This window comes from Orcinus orca, chromosome 3, assembly GCF_937001465.1.
Source record: "Orcinus orca chromosome 3, mOrcOrc1.1, whole genome shotgun sequence".
NCBI classification, from domain to species: domain Eukaryota; kingdom Metazoa; phylum Chordata; class Mammalia; order Artiodactyla; family Delphinidae; genus Orcinus; species Orcinus orca.
In genome coordinates, this window is record NC_064561.1 from 159,385,193 (window position 1) to 159,402,624 (window position 17,432).

Consider the following 17,432-nt stretch of genomic DNA (forward strand, 5'->3'; position numbering starts at 1 on the left):
CCCGATGACCGGTTCTGTATTTTAATAAGTGAAACCCTTGGTCCCCAGCAGCCCCTTTAGCAAGGCCGCACACACAATAGACACGTCCTTTTCAACGATGAAAGCACAGATTTAAGTGATCTTTGTCTCATCTACCCAACCACAGTTATTGGTATGTAAATTATGTCTTTTGGTAGCATAGTTTAAACCTCATGGTTTATGTTTTCTTACTGTGGCCAAGGGAACTATAGCTGAGAAACTGTGTTCTTTCTGAATTTACCATTTTGAAAATGATACCATTGATAGAGAATACGCAGACGCTCTCTCTTGTCCTTTGACTTCTGCCCTGGCCTCTGCTGCTTGTGCTGAGAGCCTCTTGCAGTAGGTCTGATCTTTCGGCTGATGCAGAGTCGACCCCAAGTTTCTGTTCAGAAAGATCCTCCCAGCCTCGGTGGCCGGGCCGGCTGCTGCTTGGCTGCGGCTGTCCGGTAGCCCCAGCTGTGTCAGTACAGCCCTGGGAGCCATACTGAAGAAACTCAGGCGAATGTAATCCAGCAGACATTTATCCAGTGCCTTTTGAGCTTGAGGCAGTTCGTGGATATTTTACAGGGATCCAGAGGCAAGTAAGACAAAGCCCCCACTCGCCAGGAGGTGTGACTGCTGGGGTGGGGTAAAAGTGCCGTAAACATAAGTAACTTCATATAAGGAAGACCCTGCTAAGTGCTTCAGTGAAGGTCAGAAACAGAACATACACAGCAGACTGGGGGCTAAGGAGAGCTCTGGTGGTTGTTCACGGATTATAGGTCAGTTATGCACTGTGCACCAGAATAATTGCAATCACTTGAAACGACTTGCCCTCTTCCCTGTTTGTTTCTTTTTTTTTTTTACATCTTTATTGGAGTATAATTGCTTTACAATGGTGTGTTAGTTTCTGCTTTATAACAAAGCGAATCAGTTATACATATACATATGTTCCCATATCTCTTCCCTCTTGCATCTCCCTCCCTCCCACCCTCCCTATCCCACCCCTCCAGGCGGTCACAAAGCACCGAGCTGATCTCCCTGTGCTATGCAGCTGCTTCCCACTAGCTATCTACCTTACATTTGGTCCTGTTTGTTTCTTAGTTTGCTGTTACAAAGTGGGATGCAGTAGTCTCTGCTTCTTGGAAGTATAAGTATATCTTTGAAACGAACACTATCCAATTTCAAATGTCAGTGATTATATCTCCTCCCAAGCAAGCTTGCTCAGAATTTCAGACTAGAGAAAGGAAAGAGAGAGCCAACGAGCTAGTAGGTTGTTTGGGGAATCTGCCTCTGGCACTGAAGGTGGAGGAACAAGGCAGGTAGGGGAGCTTGGTGGAATTCTTCCCCCAGCCCCTCTGGGTACCACTCCTCGCTCCTGCCCATCCTGCAGTGCAATTAGTGCCACCTTCTGCCAGGTCTCCCTTCAGGCTGCCTCTCCAGGCTTCATCTTGCTATTTCTGGAGCCTCCTCTCTAGATCTTAGCTGTAACCTGCTTGAAAGCTTTCTGTGACGTCTCGTCACCTACTGAATAAGTCTGAACTTCCCCACCTGGCAGTCTCAGCACCCAGTGATCCAGGCACGTCACTCTCTTCCCTGTGGCTGTCTGCACACCAGTAAGACTGAGGGACTTGATGTGCTGCCAGACGTACCCTCTCCCTTCCCTGAATGCCAGCAGTAATTGTGCCTGTGGAATGCCCTGTGTACCCTGTGACATCCTGCCCAGATCCTGCTGGCATTTGTTTTATTGTGCATGTTCTGGTTCTCCCAGGTATTATAATTGTGTCATAGTCTGATTTTTTTTTTTTTTAACTGTGAGCATTTTGAAGATCTTTTGTCCTACTCTCTTTTTTCTTTTTTCAAATTCTTTTCCTTTTCCAACTAATGCCTTTCACAAAGCAGGGGCTCAGTAAATAAGTCTTAAAGGAAAGAATGCCATTCATGACATTACTTTTATTCTGGGTTATTTACTCGTTGACTAGAAGTAGGGAAATGGGGGCATTAGGAAAAGTCACGGTCAGAGCCATCAAAAGTTTAAATGGCTGGTTACTCTCTTAATCTGATTTGGGATCAGCTAGCGTTTACAAAAAGACATGAAGACTTAAAATTAATAAATAAAAATCTGTCTGCCTATCAAAAACTACAAAATAACTTTTAGGATGGCATCATCTCAAGTGAATATGCAGCCCATAATTTTTTAAAGTGTCACTATTTAACCACGTAAATCTCAGTTGTATAGTTATATTTAACTCATGCACATTACAATGAAATGTTACCACAGAGAAGGTCTCTGAAGGATTAGGCATTCGGTTCAGCCTTGTACTCCAACATGAGAAACAGCCTGTGAGAAGCACATTCATCATGTAATTAAGATATAAATAAAATGCAATCTCTGCACTGACGGGGAGAGTATTAATTTTGATGAGGGACTCAGGCAGGGATTCATCTGGAGCTCACATTTTGCTAGACCTTGAGAGATGGGTAGGTTTTCAGTGTGTCTCAGTGCACAGGGGAGAGCAGAAGCCTCCAGGGCGGCAAGGAGCTTGGCCTGAACAGAGGCACTGAGTATTTTAGGGGATGCCCTTTTCAGAGAGGACCAGGCAGTTTTGGAACAGGACCCTGTGCATAGGTGGGAGAGGATAGCAGTGGACAGTGAGACTGAAAAGGTAGGTTAGGCCTATTTTGAAGGACTTTAGATGCAAGGTTAAATTTAGAATTTGGAGTTTGGACCATGGGAAGCTAGAACATTGTACCAAAGCTGATTTTTCAGTGTCCTAACTCTAAGAATGCATTCTCCTTTCTCTCGTCCACCTGATAGTGGTGTGGAAAGAGTCCCAATTGTTAGGGTGATGTCTCCTTGCTTTAAATCTGACTCCCAGGGGGAAGGAAGCACCAGGGTGGGAAGCCTGAGACACGTAGTATGAGGGGACACTCCCTCCCCTTCCCACCAGGCAGCCCCTGTACCTCCAGCTAAGATGGCCATCAGTGTTCTTGATTATGAGGAATAAGGTAGGGTGCTTTGATTACTAAAGGAGCTAACCCTCCGTATCCTTTTCTTTGAGAAGAGAGGGAGGAAATATAAATGTGTGCTATTTTAAGTGATCTTTTTAATTCTGTAGGATTAATCACAACGAACGGTTGGAGTTCCTGGGTGATGCTGTTGTTGAATTTCTGACCAGGTAAGTAGGCTTTTCTGCCATTCCCCAACAATTGCATTTTATAGGTAACATACTTAATACATACCTTCTTTGTAATTAGCCAAATAAGGCCTTGAAACACCATGTTTTTGGTCTCCTCTGTAGAGCTTAAAAGCTACATGTCTGTGGCTCTTGCACTCACTGATGCTCTAATGAGCAAGATTACAGGATGAAAGGCTACTGTCTCTGTCCTGTCAAGTTTATGTTCAAGTTGCTACAGCCAGAAGAGATCAGCTTGTCTTGGTCTAGATGCTTCAGAGCTTCTATTCAATTTGTAGCGAAAGGGATGATATTTTAAAATGTCATTTCATTTTCTAGGATTTGTCTTTGATCCCTTTCTCACTCTTCCTGAACTCAAGGGAAGTAAAGTTTACAAGAATTTTAATAACTAGATTTTGGTGTGTGTGTGTGTGTGCGTGTGTGTGTGTACGTGTTTCTGTATGTTTTCTCTGCAGAAATATTTTAGGGTCCTTAATTTGGAGGTAGGGGTAGGAAAGTACATTTTGTTTTTTCATTACTCATAAAATTTCCCTTTTAAAGGGAGATAACACATGTTTCTCTTGGAACTGTCTTGAGCTATTTTTATTCTCTTTAGGTCATTTCTTTTCCTGGAAGGACATAATGAGGCAAAGGTGCTGTTTTCTAAGCTTGTTCTCACTGGACACAGTAGGACTAGACAAGCTCAGCTGCCCCGATCAACAGTGGGTCTGAGACACCAGTGTGAGAGTTAGGGGAGCGCAGTTAGTGTCATGGTCTGAACGGGTCTTCCATAAGCCTTCTTCCTAATTCCCTTACTTTCCTGATCAACAGCGCCGGTTCTGTGTGCCACTCGTGTTCCTGTTCCTGTCCCTGTCTGTACTTGTGAAGAACGTGCCACACAGCTGCCCTGCTCAGAGCTCCCAGGTTCCTCTTCAGGGGCCCTCATAACCCAACCCAAGCAAAGCCCTCTGTTTCCAGGCTCAATTTTCATGTATTAGATAGGTTTGCTCTCAGCAGTGTATGAATGTTTGTTCAGGTCTTTGTTGTTATCATATTTCAGAGAAATCTTTTTACAGAAGTCAATGCGAACGTATGAGTGAATGGTGGTGTTTGGGTTTTAGCACATTCAGATATACCGTGCATACTGTTTAACTTGCAAAGACCCTACAGTTTAGTTCATTTCAGCTGGTATGTATTGCCCAGATGTTATGTGTCAGGCCTGTTTTTTGGACTCAGAACCACAGACAGAATATTGTGATACATGTTTACTTATATGCTTTTTTTTTTTTTGGCAGTGTCCATTTGTACTATTTGTTTCCTAGTCTAGAAGAGGGAGGATTAGCAACCTATCGGACTGCCATCGTTCAGAACCAGCACCTTGCCATGCTAGCAAAGGTACGTCAGATATCTGAAGCAGTCCATGCATAATTTTGCATTTGAATAAGTAACCCTTTAGGGTACATTAAGGGTTTAATATTTTATAGACGAGGAAGGACTTTTTGTTTGGGTTTTAAGGATTCAGCCTTATTAGTTCTGTTACCTTAGTGAGTTTCACCAGCAGCCAGTGAACTCCACAGTGAGGTAACTTGATAAGAGAAGAGGAAAAATTTGACAGGTGTGCATGTACAGAGTTAAACATTTGGGGAAAGGAACATGAGAACAGAGTAAAAGAAATGAAACATTTCGTATTTTCCCTTTGTGTAATATTTCTGTATTATAATTGTTTTTAATTTACTTTAACAAGCAGAATTATAGCTTTGAATAGAATACTCCAGGCCATTTGTATCCACAGGGGATGCTTTACAGATCTTTGAGAATGCCCCCCAAATCACAAATCCTATTAATTAAGATTTAGGTTTTAGGCTGTTCAGCTAGCCACGTTGACTAGCTGAGTGACTAGCAGAAACTTTTCTTGATTTAGATTCATGGTAGGCATGTTTCTTACATTATCTCATTTGATCTTCCTGTCTCTGTACAGTGTCTTTTTTTTAAATTAATTTTTATTGGTGTATAGTTGCTTTACAATGTTGTGTTAGTTTCTTGCACTGTCTTATCATAAATCATAACGGATAGGACATGGGCACTTGCCTGGGCCATCAGAATACCCACAGGGGGACCATGGACAAATTGTTATTCTCTTTGCCAAGCCTCTGCTTTCTCATCTATAGAATGGAGATGGCATTAGCATCTACTCCACAGGGTGGTTGTGAGAATTAAATGAGATTATCATTTGAGTTTTAATGATTCCACTTGTAAAGTGCTTGGTGCAATGCCTGTTGATAGTAATCACATAAACATATGAATAAACTAGTAGGAGTTAGTTGTTTTTATTGCTGCTGCCGCTTATAAATTACATTTATAAATCATTATATTTTATAGGCCTGTGGGTTTATTCAGTAGTAAGGGGAACGGTGGCTGTTAAATTCCCAAACAGTAGTGATCCGTTAGAAAAGCTTTTGTGAATTTTCCTTGATTTTTGCCTTAAGTAGTTTTATTTTTCTTCATTTTGATATAAATGTTGAAATCTGGTAAAAAAGACTAGATAAAACCCATTCTAGTTTTATGACTGATTTTTTTTAAAACATATTTATTTATTTTATTTATTTATTTTATTCCGGCTGCATCAGGTCTTAGTTGTGGCACTCGGGGTCTTCGTTGCAGCGTGCGAGCTCTTTGTTGTGGTGCACGGATTTTCTCTCCCTAGTTGTGGCGCGTGGGCTCCAGGGCACGTTGGGCTCTGTAGTTTGCAGCACGCAGGCTCTTTCGTTGAGGTGTGCTAGCTCAGTAGTTATGGCGCACAGGCTTAGTTGCCCTGCGGCACGTGGGATCTTAGTTCCCCGACCAAGGATTGAACCCGCGTCCCCTGCATTGGAAGGCAGATTCTTTACCACTGGACCACCAGGGAAGTCCCTGACTTCTTAATTTGATCTTGCCAAGGTATTAATTACATCTAAAATGTGGTTACTTTTATCCCACAGTTTTCGTGTTAGCAAGAGTGCATTGCTTTATTATATATAACATCCTCATCATAGCTATGTTGGTAGGCTTTGACCTAGCTTCAGTGGCATTTGAGAATATAGACAGTGATGCCTTCAGGAAAAACTATAGGCAACAGGTATGCCAACTTGGTTTTAGCCTTACAGTGAATGAAATTCCACAATCTATATAAAACTGCTTCAATGTTTAGTTGATTTATTTTTTTTATTTTTTTTTATTTTTTGACATCTTTATTGGGGTATAATTGCTTTACAATGGTGTGTTAGTTTCTGCTTTATAACAAAGTAAATCAGTTATACATATACATATGTTCCCATATCTCTTCCCTCTTGCATCTCCCTCCCTCCCACCCTCCCTATCCCACCCCTCCAGGCTGTCACAAAGCACCGAGCCAATATCCCTGTGCCATGCGGCTGCTTCCCACTAGCTATCTACCTTACTACGTTTGTTAGTGTGTATATGTCCATGACTCTCTCTCGCCCTGTCACAGCTCACCCTTCCCCCTCCCCATAACCTCAAGTCCGTTCTCTACGAGGTCTGCGTCTTTATTCCTGCCTTACCCCTAGGTTCTTCATGACATTTTTTTTTTCTTAAATTCCATATATATGTGTTAGCATACGGTATTTGTCTTTTTCTTTCTGACTTACTTCACTCTGTATGACAGACTCTAGGTCTATCCACCTCATTACAAATAGCTCAATTTCGTTTCTTTTTATGGTTGAGTAATATTCCATTGTATATATGTGCCACATCTTCTTTATCCATTCATCCGATGATGGGCACTTAGGTTGTTTCCATCTCCGGGCTATTGTAAATAGAGCTGCAATGAACATTTTGGTACATGACTCTTTTTGAATTTCGGTTTTCTCAGGGTATATGCCCAGTAATGGGATTGCTGGGTCATATGGTAGTTCTATTTGTAGCTTTTTAAGGAACCTCCATACTGTTCTCCATAGTGGCTGAACCAATTCACATTCCCACCAGCAGTGCAAGAGTGTTCCCTTTTCTCCACACCCTCTCCAGCATTTATTGTTTCTAGATTTTTTGATGATGGCCATTCTTACTGGTGTGAGATGATACCTCATTGTAGTTTTGATTTGCATTTCTCTAATGTTTAGTTGATTTAATTGTCAAGATGCTTCCTGATAGTTCACGTAAGTGTCCATTGGAAATACCTTTAATAAGTAGATTGTCAGCACGCTCCCCCCACCTCGCCATTGTTTTCTTTTCAGTTTCAGATATAATAGAATTGCATAATTGTTTTTCAAACAATTGTAGGGAGGATATTTACAAAGTGTGGGAAATTACCATAGTATGAACATGGATGCTGTTACATAACACAGTGGGTGCTGTACAAAGCCATGAGTTATGATGGGGGTGGCCAGTTTCTCCCTTCAGGGATTTCTGTGTGATCTTCCTCTACCCCAAACCCTGACATTCCCATAGCACTCAACACCTATCTCCTCTAGCAGTAGGCAGTGGTGGTCTTACCCTTCTTCTGTCTAGATCAGTGGTTCTTAACCATTTGGGAGAAGGGACTTGGTGGAGGAGTATTGCTGACTCTGAGAAGGTAATGAAAGCTCTAGGTCAGCGCTCCAGACAGGAACATTTTGACACATGCACAGTGGAGCACCACTCTTCCTTTTTAAAATTTCCACTAATGCCTTCATGAAAAAATAAGGATATAGAGGAGGTATTATGAGAAGTTGGAAAATTCATAGCATTCCAGAATAGTTGTTTATAATATAAAATATGGCTTGCACTCTACTCTCAAGCACGGCTCCAGAGATAGCAAACAACTGGATTTTCCCAGTGGAGTTGTGAAACAAGTGAAATTTACATATTCTACTATAAACTCTTGCACTTGGGGATCAATTTTTTAAAAAGAGGTGGTTTCTGCTGTTGCATTTGTGGTAGTCAAAACTCTCATTTGAGTTTATAATACACTCATGAATTCCTAGGAATACAAAATACTGATAGCATATATGTCCCATTTTTATTGTCCCGTTTTCCAATGTAAACAGATATGGGTATTTTTAACATACATATCAAGACATACAAAATCTGAGTCTCTTTTATCTGAGAGCTGATGAGATTCATATTGTCCTAGGTTGTTCATTGACTTGCGACTTGTTCCATATTACGTGGCATGTTATTGCTTAGTAAGTATTTATTGAACTGAATTACATGGTAATAGAAACAGATTTATTGCATGCTTATGCAATGTCTGTATCCTTCTCCTTTTATGGCATGAATTATGATTTCCATTTATTCAATCTCAGGAGTTTTATAAAAAACCATACTGTGTCTAGTTCTAAAAGGACTTGATTTGTACATTGTAATACAATAGGATAAGAAATAAGTAGGTACTGAACTCAAAATAAAGAGAAAATATGGGTAAGACAGTAAATGAAGGCGGAAATAAAATAAGTCCTAAACAATTTCTAGAACTGGGCCGTAAATTTGTCTCTAAACTTGTCTGAGGCCAAATAAAAAAAGAAAATATAATTCATTATAAACCGTATTCCCAGAGCCCTTAAGATAGTTCCAACCCATTGCTTAGATCTCACTGAGACTTTAGAAGGATAAGTGTGGAAACCTCAAAAAGCAGACATAAGTGCAAAGCTATATGGCTCCCCAAATCCTTGTCAAATAAAAAAAAAAGATTTAGAGATATAAGACATTTTGAAGTCTTCTGAGGGTCCCCATTTACTCTACCACATAAAAATCTCTTACATATGGTACAAACACCATCAGTACCACATAACTCTGGAATCCTAGAGGTTAACTTTGGGTTGGGTTTGTATCTCCCTAGACGTATTGGGTGAACCCAAGGGTATGGTCTTGTAACAGAGTCTTATTCCAGCTTAAGCTAGTCCTTTTTCTGAACCTGGAATTGGACAGCTCAGATCTGATCAGTTCTGAACCAAATTGAACCATCAGAGTTCATAGAAGCTTGTTTGGGGAAAAGTCGAGGTTTGTCAGTGCTAAGCCATATGTAAGGACTCGTAGGGAATGGTGACTAAATTTTCACATAAGGCCAATTAAATTGTAACCATACCCCTAGGAGATGCTGAGTTATTACAGTTACAATACGATTTTGTCAATTTTTTTCTTACTTTCTGTCATTTTGAATTTTGTAGAAACTTGAACTGGATCGATTTATGCTTTATGCTCATGGACCTGACCTTTGTAGAGAATCAGACCTTCGACATGCCATGGCTAATTGTTTTGAAGCATTAATAGGTAATTTCTCACTTATAGTCTAATTTCCTGCATGTCTACAATGTCTGGAGGGCACATAAAATTCAGTGTGGAGACTTGGGACAAAATTACTTGTTCCCAAAGCATGTGAGGTCCCCAGTATAATACCCACCTACTTATACTATAGGTATTGTAGTTCCTCCAGAGCAGCAGTCATGCTTTCTTTTCTTGAAATCCTTGTACCATGTCACGTACATGCTTAGTATATACTGAACTGAAGTGCAGTGAATTAATATGGGGATGGATTACTTGCCGGATTTGATTCAGGATCACATACATAAATAAGTTGCTGTTGAGGCCCTAATACTGTTTTTGATCACATTTTAAACTATTCACAGGATTTTCTGATTTAAACATCTTGAAGACACCACATATTTAAAATCCCAGGGCTTGAGTCTCTATAACTATTGTTTATTCACTTGAAGCAAGACTGATGCAGACACTTTACTTCCTCACTCAGGCTCTTTACTTCCTCAGTTTCTTTTTTACTGTAACTAGAATATAATTAGCTGTTTGTACAGGAAAGTTATGAAGAGTTAATTAGCTGGTGATTGCAAGTATGCTTTACAATGAAACGTTTCAGTAGATTGACAATTCCTTGAGTTTTTAAGGTAAACGATTGAGTGCATTTTTCAAAGGGCTTTGTACTTCCTTATCAGTTTTGCCCTCTTTCTTTGAAAATGAATATAAAAGCTTCCCATTGTAGTTCCATGCTGATGATGGTAGCGAGAGAATGTTTAATAATTATCCACAGTCTTTTCACAGGTATGTCTGTTTTGCACAAATATGTCTATTTTCAGAGGGTTTGTCGCGTGGAGTGACTGTGCTCTGTAGACATAATACTTTTGACAGTTAATGTTACAGTTGACCCCATAGCCTGGCACACATGATTCAGTTCCCTTTTGTATCATTTATTGGCTCTGTATCTTTGCCAAGTTATTGAATCTCTTTGAGGCTCAGTTTCCCCATCTATGACATGGAGATAGTATCACTTACCTCACAGAGTTGTAACGATCTTAGTATCTGATCCTGGTTGCATCAAATCCAGAGCAAAGTTCCATTTCCTTTAACCCTCCCCAAAATCACCTACTATGGGCCCCAGTCCTGTAAATCTTTTCTAATACCCTCTTACTAAGGTGCCCTTGAAGGTGAAGATAAGAATGTGAAAATGCTTTGTACAGGGCCTAGGGCATGAGTGACCCCCACAAACCCCTACTACTACTACTACTGTCATCATCATCATCATTATTATTGTTATTATTATCATTATTACTACAACTATTGATAAATAATAAGTGTATTTAGTCATCAAAAGCCCTGGTGACTAAGTATCTGAATATTTTATGTGGAAAATAGCCTTTCTGAAAACAGATGTAAAAAATATGATTTTAAGAACTAGCCTACTCCAGTTATTTGATACCCAGTTAAGATGTTACTATAGTACTTACTGGTTATGATGAATGGTAAACATGTGTACAGTGCTTAGTTATTTCAAAAAATTTTTAATAATTATTTCTAATTAAAGGTAGAGGTTATCCTGATTTTTATTTGCAGAAGCCTTAATTGATCTGAGCTCAAATTTTATCTATGGTCTGAAATATAAATTATAAATATAGTAAATAAAACATAACATTTTCATAAAGTTAAGTATTTGTGCATAGTTCCCTTAGTCACTAATGGTTCATACCCATATCCTTCACGATAGTTCATAGTTGGCCTCTTTTTCTTACAAAATAAGGTTTATGTTTTAGTAAATTGAATTTCGTATTTCAGTCTAACTTATAACACAAAGCATAGCTAAAAGAGGGAAAATGCTACCTTTAAAACAATTGCTTCTGGGCTTCCTTGGTGGCGCAGTGGTTTGGAGTTCGCCTGCTGATGCAAGGAACACGGGTTCATGCCCGGGTCCGGGAAGATCCCACATGCTGCGGAGTGGCTGGGCCTGAGAGCCATGGCCGCTGAGCCTGCGCGTCTGGAGCCTGTATTCCGCAATGGGAGAGGCCGCAACAGTGAGAGGCCCACGTACCGCAAAAACAAAACAAAACAAAACAAACAATTGCTTCTGATCTTGTCAAATTTTTCTGTGAGTGGGTTTTGGCTTGCCTTTTTGCTTTTTTATGGAGATAAGTAATTTTCTCTGAATATTAATGCAGCCTTCCTTTTGGCATTCTCTTCCTTTTATCTAGGAGCTGTTTACTTGGAGGGAAGCCTGGAGGAAGCCAAACAGTTATTTGGACGCTTACTCTTTAATGATCCGGTATTTATCTCGATTCATTTGATTTTTCTCAGTTATATATCATTACAGAAGATTTTATATCAATTAGTCTTTGTATTTTCAAGAGCGTGTAAGAGAAACAAAAACCCCAAATCTACCATAGATGGTAGATTTCAAGCACTTCAAAAATAGCTTAGGGCTTCCCTGGTGGTGCAGTGGTTGAGCGTCCGCCTGCCAATGCAGGGGACACAGGTTCGTGCCCCGGTCTGGGAAGATCCCACATGCCGCGGAGCGGCTGGGCCCGTGAGCCATGGCCGCTGAGCCTGCGCGTCCGGAGCCTGTGTTCCGCAATGGGAGAGGCCACAACAGTAAGAGGCCCGCGTACCGCAAAAAAAAAAAAAAAAAAAAGCTTATTCAACTCTGTCACAGATGGGAAAGTTCTGTGGACATTTACACTAGTTTGGCTTCTACCCGAAACCCCATCTTTCCTCAGGTCACTTTTAAGTTAAATATGAATACAAATAAGGTAGGACTTTGCTTTATTTTGAAGTATCTTGAAATTAATTATGATTTTATATTTTATAATCATTGGGTACCTACCCCATGCAGGCTTAGTTGAAGCTATAGCCTTTTGGCTTTTCTGTTTATGATTTGTTTTTATGTAAGTTATGTAGACTAGATAAATGTATATTTATTTTAGAAAGTCAGTTCATAGGGAGTTTCTGATAGGGCTATGAATAAAGAATATGGAAGTACTTTTTTTTTTTAAAGCAAATTATAGCTCAAGAAGAAATGATAGATTCTAAAATAATTCCTGTTGTTACTAAAGTATTAAGCCATTAATATTGCCAGGGCTACCTTTTTAATCCTGCATGTAATAGAGCATACTGGCTGCTTTTTGTACCCAAACAAGTCAATTTAACATTTAAAGGGAGAGGCAACTCTGTATTCCCTATTGAAATGTCATTATAATTGAATGAAATAGCCCTCATGGAGCAGTAAAGAACATAGGAAGCCAGGGTTTTAAGCCTTTGTGAAACCTTCAATGTAAGTGGCTGTCAGATGTTATTACTGTATTCCTTAGGATAGTTTAAAAAAAAAAGAATCAATAGTTTTGAAAAATGGGGCCTGGATGATGCTCATATCTGAGGATTTGATCTTCTTTTACCTGTTTTTATAGAGATAGGAGGTGATTTTATACGTGTGAATTTCCTCCCGGTGGGAGCATTATCTACAGGTGTTCCATGTCCCCCATTTTGTCCTACAACCTATAAACAAGTGTGCATCTCGATTTGTATCTGTAGCAGATGTATTTTAAGTCTTTTTCTCAAAACTTAAAATAACTTTGTTCTGGCCTTTATCTTTTGTTGGCAGTTTCAGCAACCTCTTTACTTTGTTTGCTCCTCCAGCCTTGCCTCTGTGTGCCCCCTCACCCCTTGAACCTATCCTCCACCTACTCCTGCCCCTGTCCTCCCATCTTACCTGCATCCCCCATCCACTCTGTGTTCCCGTTTTCCTGAATTATATGCAGCTTTATACCTGGTAGTCTTAATTGCATCCGTTTTGTTTAGATTCTTTTCTCTCTTTAAACTGCTTCTCTCCCACTTGTCTACTTAGCAGGCTTATCTTTTATTTCCAGTACCAAGTACAATGCTGGCATGTGCACAGTTTAATAAATATTTGTTAAAGGAATGAAATGGATAAATGACTAAATGAAAAAGCAGAGTCTGAACATCATCTTACCAATGGGACGGCTGACATTCAGAATTTGTTTTAGTCATTTTAGTGTGTCTTTTGTGAAATTGAACAGTGCTTAGTGATATATGGTCTTCCCACTTCAGCGTTTTCAAGTGCGCACACTTGGACAGTCTAACTCATCTGACATCTCCATACTGGTTTACATCTCTTAGTTGTAGTATGTGAGAGATTTTGGCGAACGATCGTACTTTTTCTTGAGTAATGGTTCTGTGAAAGTCCAGTCAGCCAAAGACAGCCAGAGACAAGCTGTAGGTTTACTGACTCCACGCATGGGGCTGGGGGAGGGGGCAGGGGGCATGCTCATAACAGGGAGGGGACCCTCCTTTCTGAGGCCTGGGCTGGTGCTGACCGGTTCCGAGGGGCCAGGAAAGCAGGGATCAGTTCTTGTTTGGTTGCCGTGTCTGAGGCCGGGTTAGAAGAAGCAGTGGGGGCTTCCCTGGTGGCGCAGTGGTTGAGAGTCCGCCTGCCGATGCAGGGGACCCGGGTTCATGCCCCGGTCCAGGAAGATCCCACATGCTGCAGAGCGGCTGGGGCCGTGCGCCATGGCCGCTGGGCCTGCGCGTCTGGAGCCTGTGCTCCGCAACGGGAGAGGCCACAACAAGTGAGAGGCCTGCGTACCGCAAAAAAAAAAAAAAAAAAAAAAAAAAAGAAGAAGAAGGGGATTAATTTGGGATTGGGTGCTGTCAGGAGCCAAGGGGCAGGTTTAGCTATTGAGTGTCCCTGGCAATCTTTATTTCGGGGCTAAGACATAGCAGAGCAGGTCAGAGGGCAACACTGGTGGGAGAGCAGTTGTTTCTCAAACCAGGGGGTCGTTCAGGTTTTATAGATGCTGTAAGACCTTGAGGGAAATGCTGTTTCCTGTTAACTTGGAAGCTGGCTTTATGTGCGTCGTCCTATCAGCCCTGTTAACAGAAGGGCTATTTTTCTTTCTCAGCCTGAACTACTTTTTACTCTTTCCGCCCCAGGATGATTTTGCCAATTCTGTGTTTTCAGGTCTGTGTGACCCTTCCCGGCTTACCCAGTACATTCAGAGCCACTGTTTCCATTTGACCATCCAATGACCCTCTTAGAAACATAGGGAGCAATTACTATGTAATCTTTCCTAGTCTTCCACTCGCCCCCCATACACACCTCTTTTTGTCTGTGCATATCTGTCCCAATTTCTCTGACCCAGGCCTTTCTCTGGAGCTCCAGAAATTGGAAAAAGTGTCTTTTCAAATTGCCTCTGGGCAGCTTCACCTGGGTGTTCCACAGACACCTAATTTCAACAGGTTTAGTATTTGAATTCAATGCCTTAGCCCCCAAACATATTTCTCCTTCTTTAATTTTATGATCTAAACCAGAAACCTTAGGGTATTCTTTTGTCCTTAAGCTTTTTTCTCCTCATCTCCATTCAGTTGCAAACCCCTGTCAGTTCGGTCCCTCATATCTCCTGAGTGGGTTTATTCTTGGCTGTACTGCTGCTTTTTTTTTGTTTTTTTTTTTTTTGCGGTATGTGGGCCTCTCACTGTTGTGGCCTCTCCCGTTGCGGAGCACAGGCTCCGGACGCACAGGCTCAGCGGCCATGGCTCACGGGCCTAGCCGCTCTGCAGCATGTGGAATCTTCCTGGACCAGGGCATGAACCCTCGTCCCCTGCATCGGCAGGCGGACTCTCAAACACTGCGCCACCAGGGAAGCCCCGTACTGCTGCTTTAACGTTTGTCCTCCTCTTCTCTCACCTGCCATAATTAACCCGTTGTCCTTCCCTGCTGCTCTGGTCCATCATTCATGCTGTGTTTAGTGTGGTCTTCTTTTTAATGCACAGATTTGATTATGGTCTTTGTGGCTTAAAATCTTTGATTTCTTTATTGCCTGCCAAAGTCTGTATTACACAACATAGCATTTAATAGTTCTCATAATCTGACTCCCACCTATTTTTTCGGTCTCCTTTCTTTTCACTCCCTCTTTGTGCCATTCTAGGAATTACCTTTTTTTAATTTTAATTTTTTTGAGTCTGTTATAATTTATTAACAAATAAGTGTTTATTTTATTTTATTTTTTGCTTTACAGTGTTGTGAAAAATTTTTTTTAGGTTTACAGCAAAATTGAGAGGAAGGTACTGAAATTTCCCATATATTCCCTGCCCCACACATGCACAGCCTCCTCCACTATCAGCATCCCTGACCAGAGAGGTAAATTTGGTATAATCAATGAACCTGCACTGACATATCATAATCACCCAAAGTCCATAGTTTACATGAGTGTTCACTCTTGGTGTACATTCCGTGGGTTCAGACAAATATGTAATGACATACAGCCACCATTACAGTGTCATACGTTTTCACTGCCTTCAAATCCTCTGTGCTCTGCCTATTAAGAGTTACCCTTTTGTGTGTGTGTACTTTGAGACCTATTATTTGTGTATATATGGTACCCTGCTTTTGATTCCCTCCCTCTGCTGATGTACTGAATTCCTCAGTGTTCTGTGTTCTTAAGAATACAGCTGAAAAGTCACTTCCTTTTTGAAGCTTGATCTGACACCCCAGGCAGAGTTTTCCTGGCACTTGGTATATATACATCACTATTATAGAATTTGTCATAGTTTATTAAATTATACTTATTTACCTTCATTCTTGCCCACTAGGCTCCTTTGAGGACAGAGATAGTGTCTTATTCGTCTTAGTAAGCTAATATGTAACAGGTATTCAATAAAAATATGCTGCATGATCTAATGTCCCAACAGTCAATGAACATTTTCCAGAAGAGCAAACTGAAGGTAGAGGCTTTACCTAAGGTCCTTGGGCTAATAGAAGGCAGAGCTGGGATTCCAGTAGAGATCTTTTCCAGGGTATTTTCTCTGACCCCAAGGGGGCAACAGAACCTTATCTCAGTGTGCAGGGTAGAATAAAGGAAATGGATGCCATTGAAACAGGCTAGTTGTGAGGTTTTTGAGCTATTACACCAAGATGGGTGACAGCAAACATCAAAGAAGAAATCAGTGTTTTTGAGCAAAGAGTACATAGGAGAAAGGAGGAAGATGAATCTAGAAGTCCCTGACAGTTTTGAGCTTTGGAGATTGAAGTTGGTCAGGAGAGATAGTTGTTTGTCGTCATTGTTGATGTCATCATTATTAATAGTGGCATTTTCTGTGTGCCAGCACTGGGTTCAATGCTTTGAGTACATTGCTCACTGAGGCATCAGAGAACAGTCTGAAGTAGGTACTGTGATTATCTTTGTCTTACACTTGAGGAAAGGTTGGCTCAGGGAGGTTAGGTAACTTGCCAACGGGGAATCAGGATTAAATCAGGCAGCCTGTCTCCTCATCCTGCAGCTTTTTCTAACACCATACTCCCTAGTTTAAGGTGAAAGGTAAAAAGGTATGATTTGGTCATTTAGGTTTGAGGTAAAAGATGCCCATAAAGGCACTTAAAGTTATGGACTTGTAGCTTGGGTGAGAGGTCAGAACTGCAGCAGAGATGAACAAGTGATTTAAACAGAGGTAGCAGTTAAAGCAATGGGAATGACAGGGCTCTCCAGAGAAGCAGGTAATGAATAGGTCAGGCAAGGGGCTGAAGTTTGGTAAATGTCCGTTTCAGGTACAGCAGGAAGAGAAAAAGCATTGAGAGAACATGAGAAAGTTGCAGGAAGGGAGTGACATTCAGTATAATTTATGCTACAGAGAATTCAAGGGAAAGGTTATTGAATTGGTGAAGAGAAGTCCTTTAAATAGCTTTAAAAGAACAGTTTGATATTTAAGCTTGTTTTTTATATTGGCAAAATAAAACACCAAAAATAAAACCTAAGTGTATTTTATTAAGATGCAAGTTGTACAAAAATATCAGGTATTTTATTTCACTTTGTCATCATCTGATCACAAGTGATAATATATTTTCCTATACTTCCCCCCTCCAAAAATTAAAAAACTTAGTTTTGTCATTTATCTCAAAAACCTATCATCGAGGCCAGAAAGGAGATTCAGTTGGAGGCTCCCTAGAGTCTAAAACTGAAGGAAAAACACTTTAATCCCGAGGAAGGTCTAATT

The 17,432-nt window shown here is 40.7% G+C and overlaps 1 protein-coding gene across 7 annotated transcripts in view; it reads left to right on the top strand.

Moving 5' to 3' along the window:
• DROSHA (drosha ribonuclease III) overlaps positions 1 to 17,432 on the top strand; it is a 128,814-nt gene that overhangs the window by 78,702 nt on the left and 32,680 nt on the right. For all 7 annotated transcript variants that reach the window (XM_012531666.3, XM_033421323.2, XM_012531667.3 and 4 more), the window contains 4 exons: positions 3,120 to 3,179; positions 4,472 to 4,571; positions 9,317 to 9,419; positions 11,624 to 11,694. In XM_012531666.3, the coding sequence (XP_012387120.1) occupies positions 3,120 to 3,179; positions 4,472 to 4,571; positions 9,317 to 9,419; positions 11,624 to 11,694 (334 nt within the window). The remainder of the gene's footprint in view (positions 1 to 3,119; positions 3,180 to 4,471; positions 4,572 to 9,316; positions 9,420 to 11,623; positions 11,695 to 17,432) is intronic.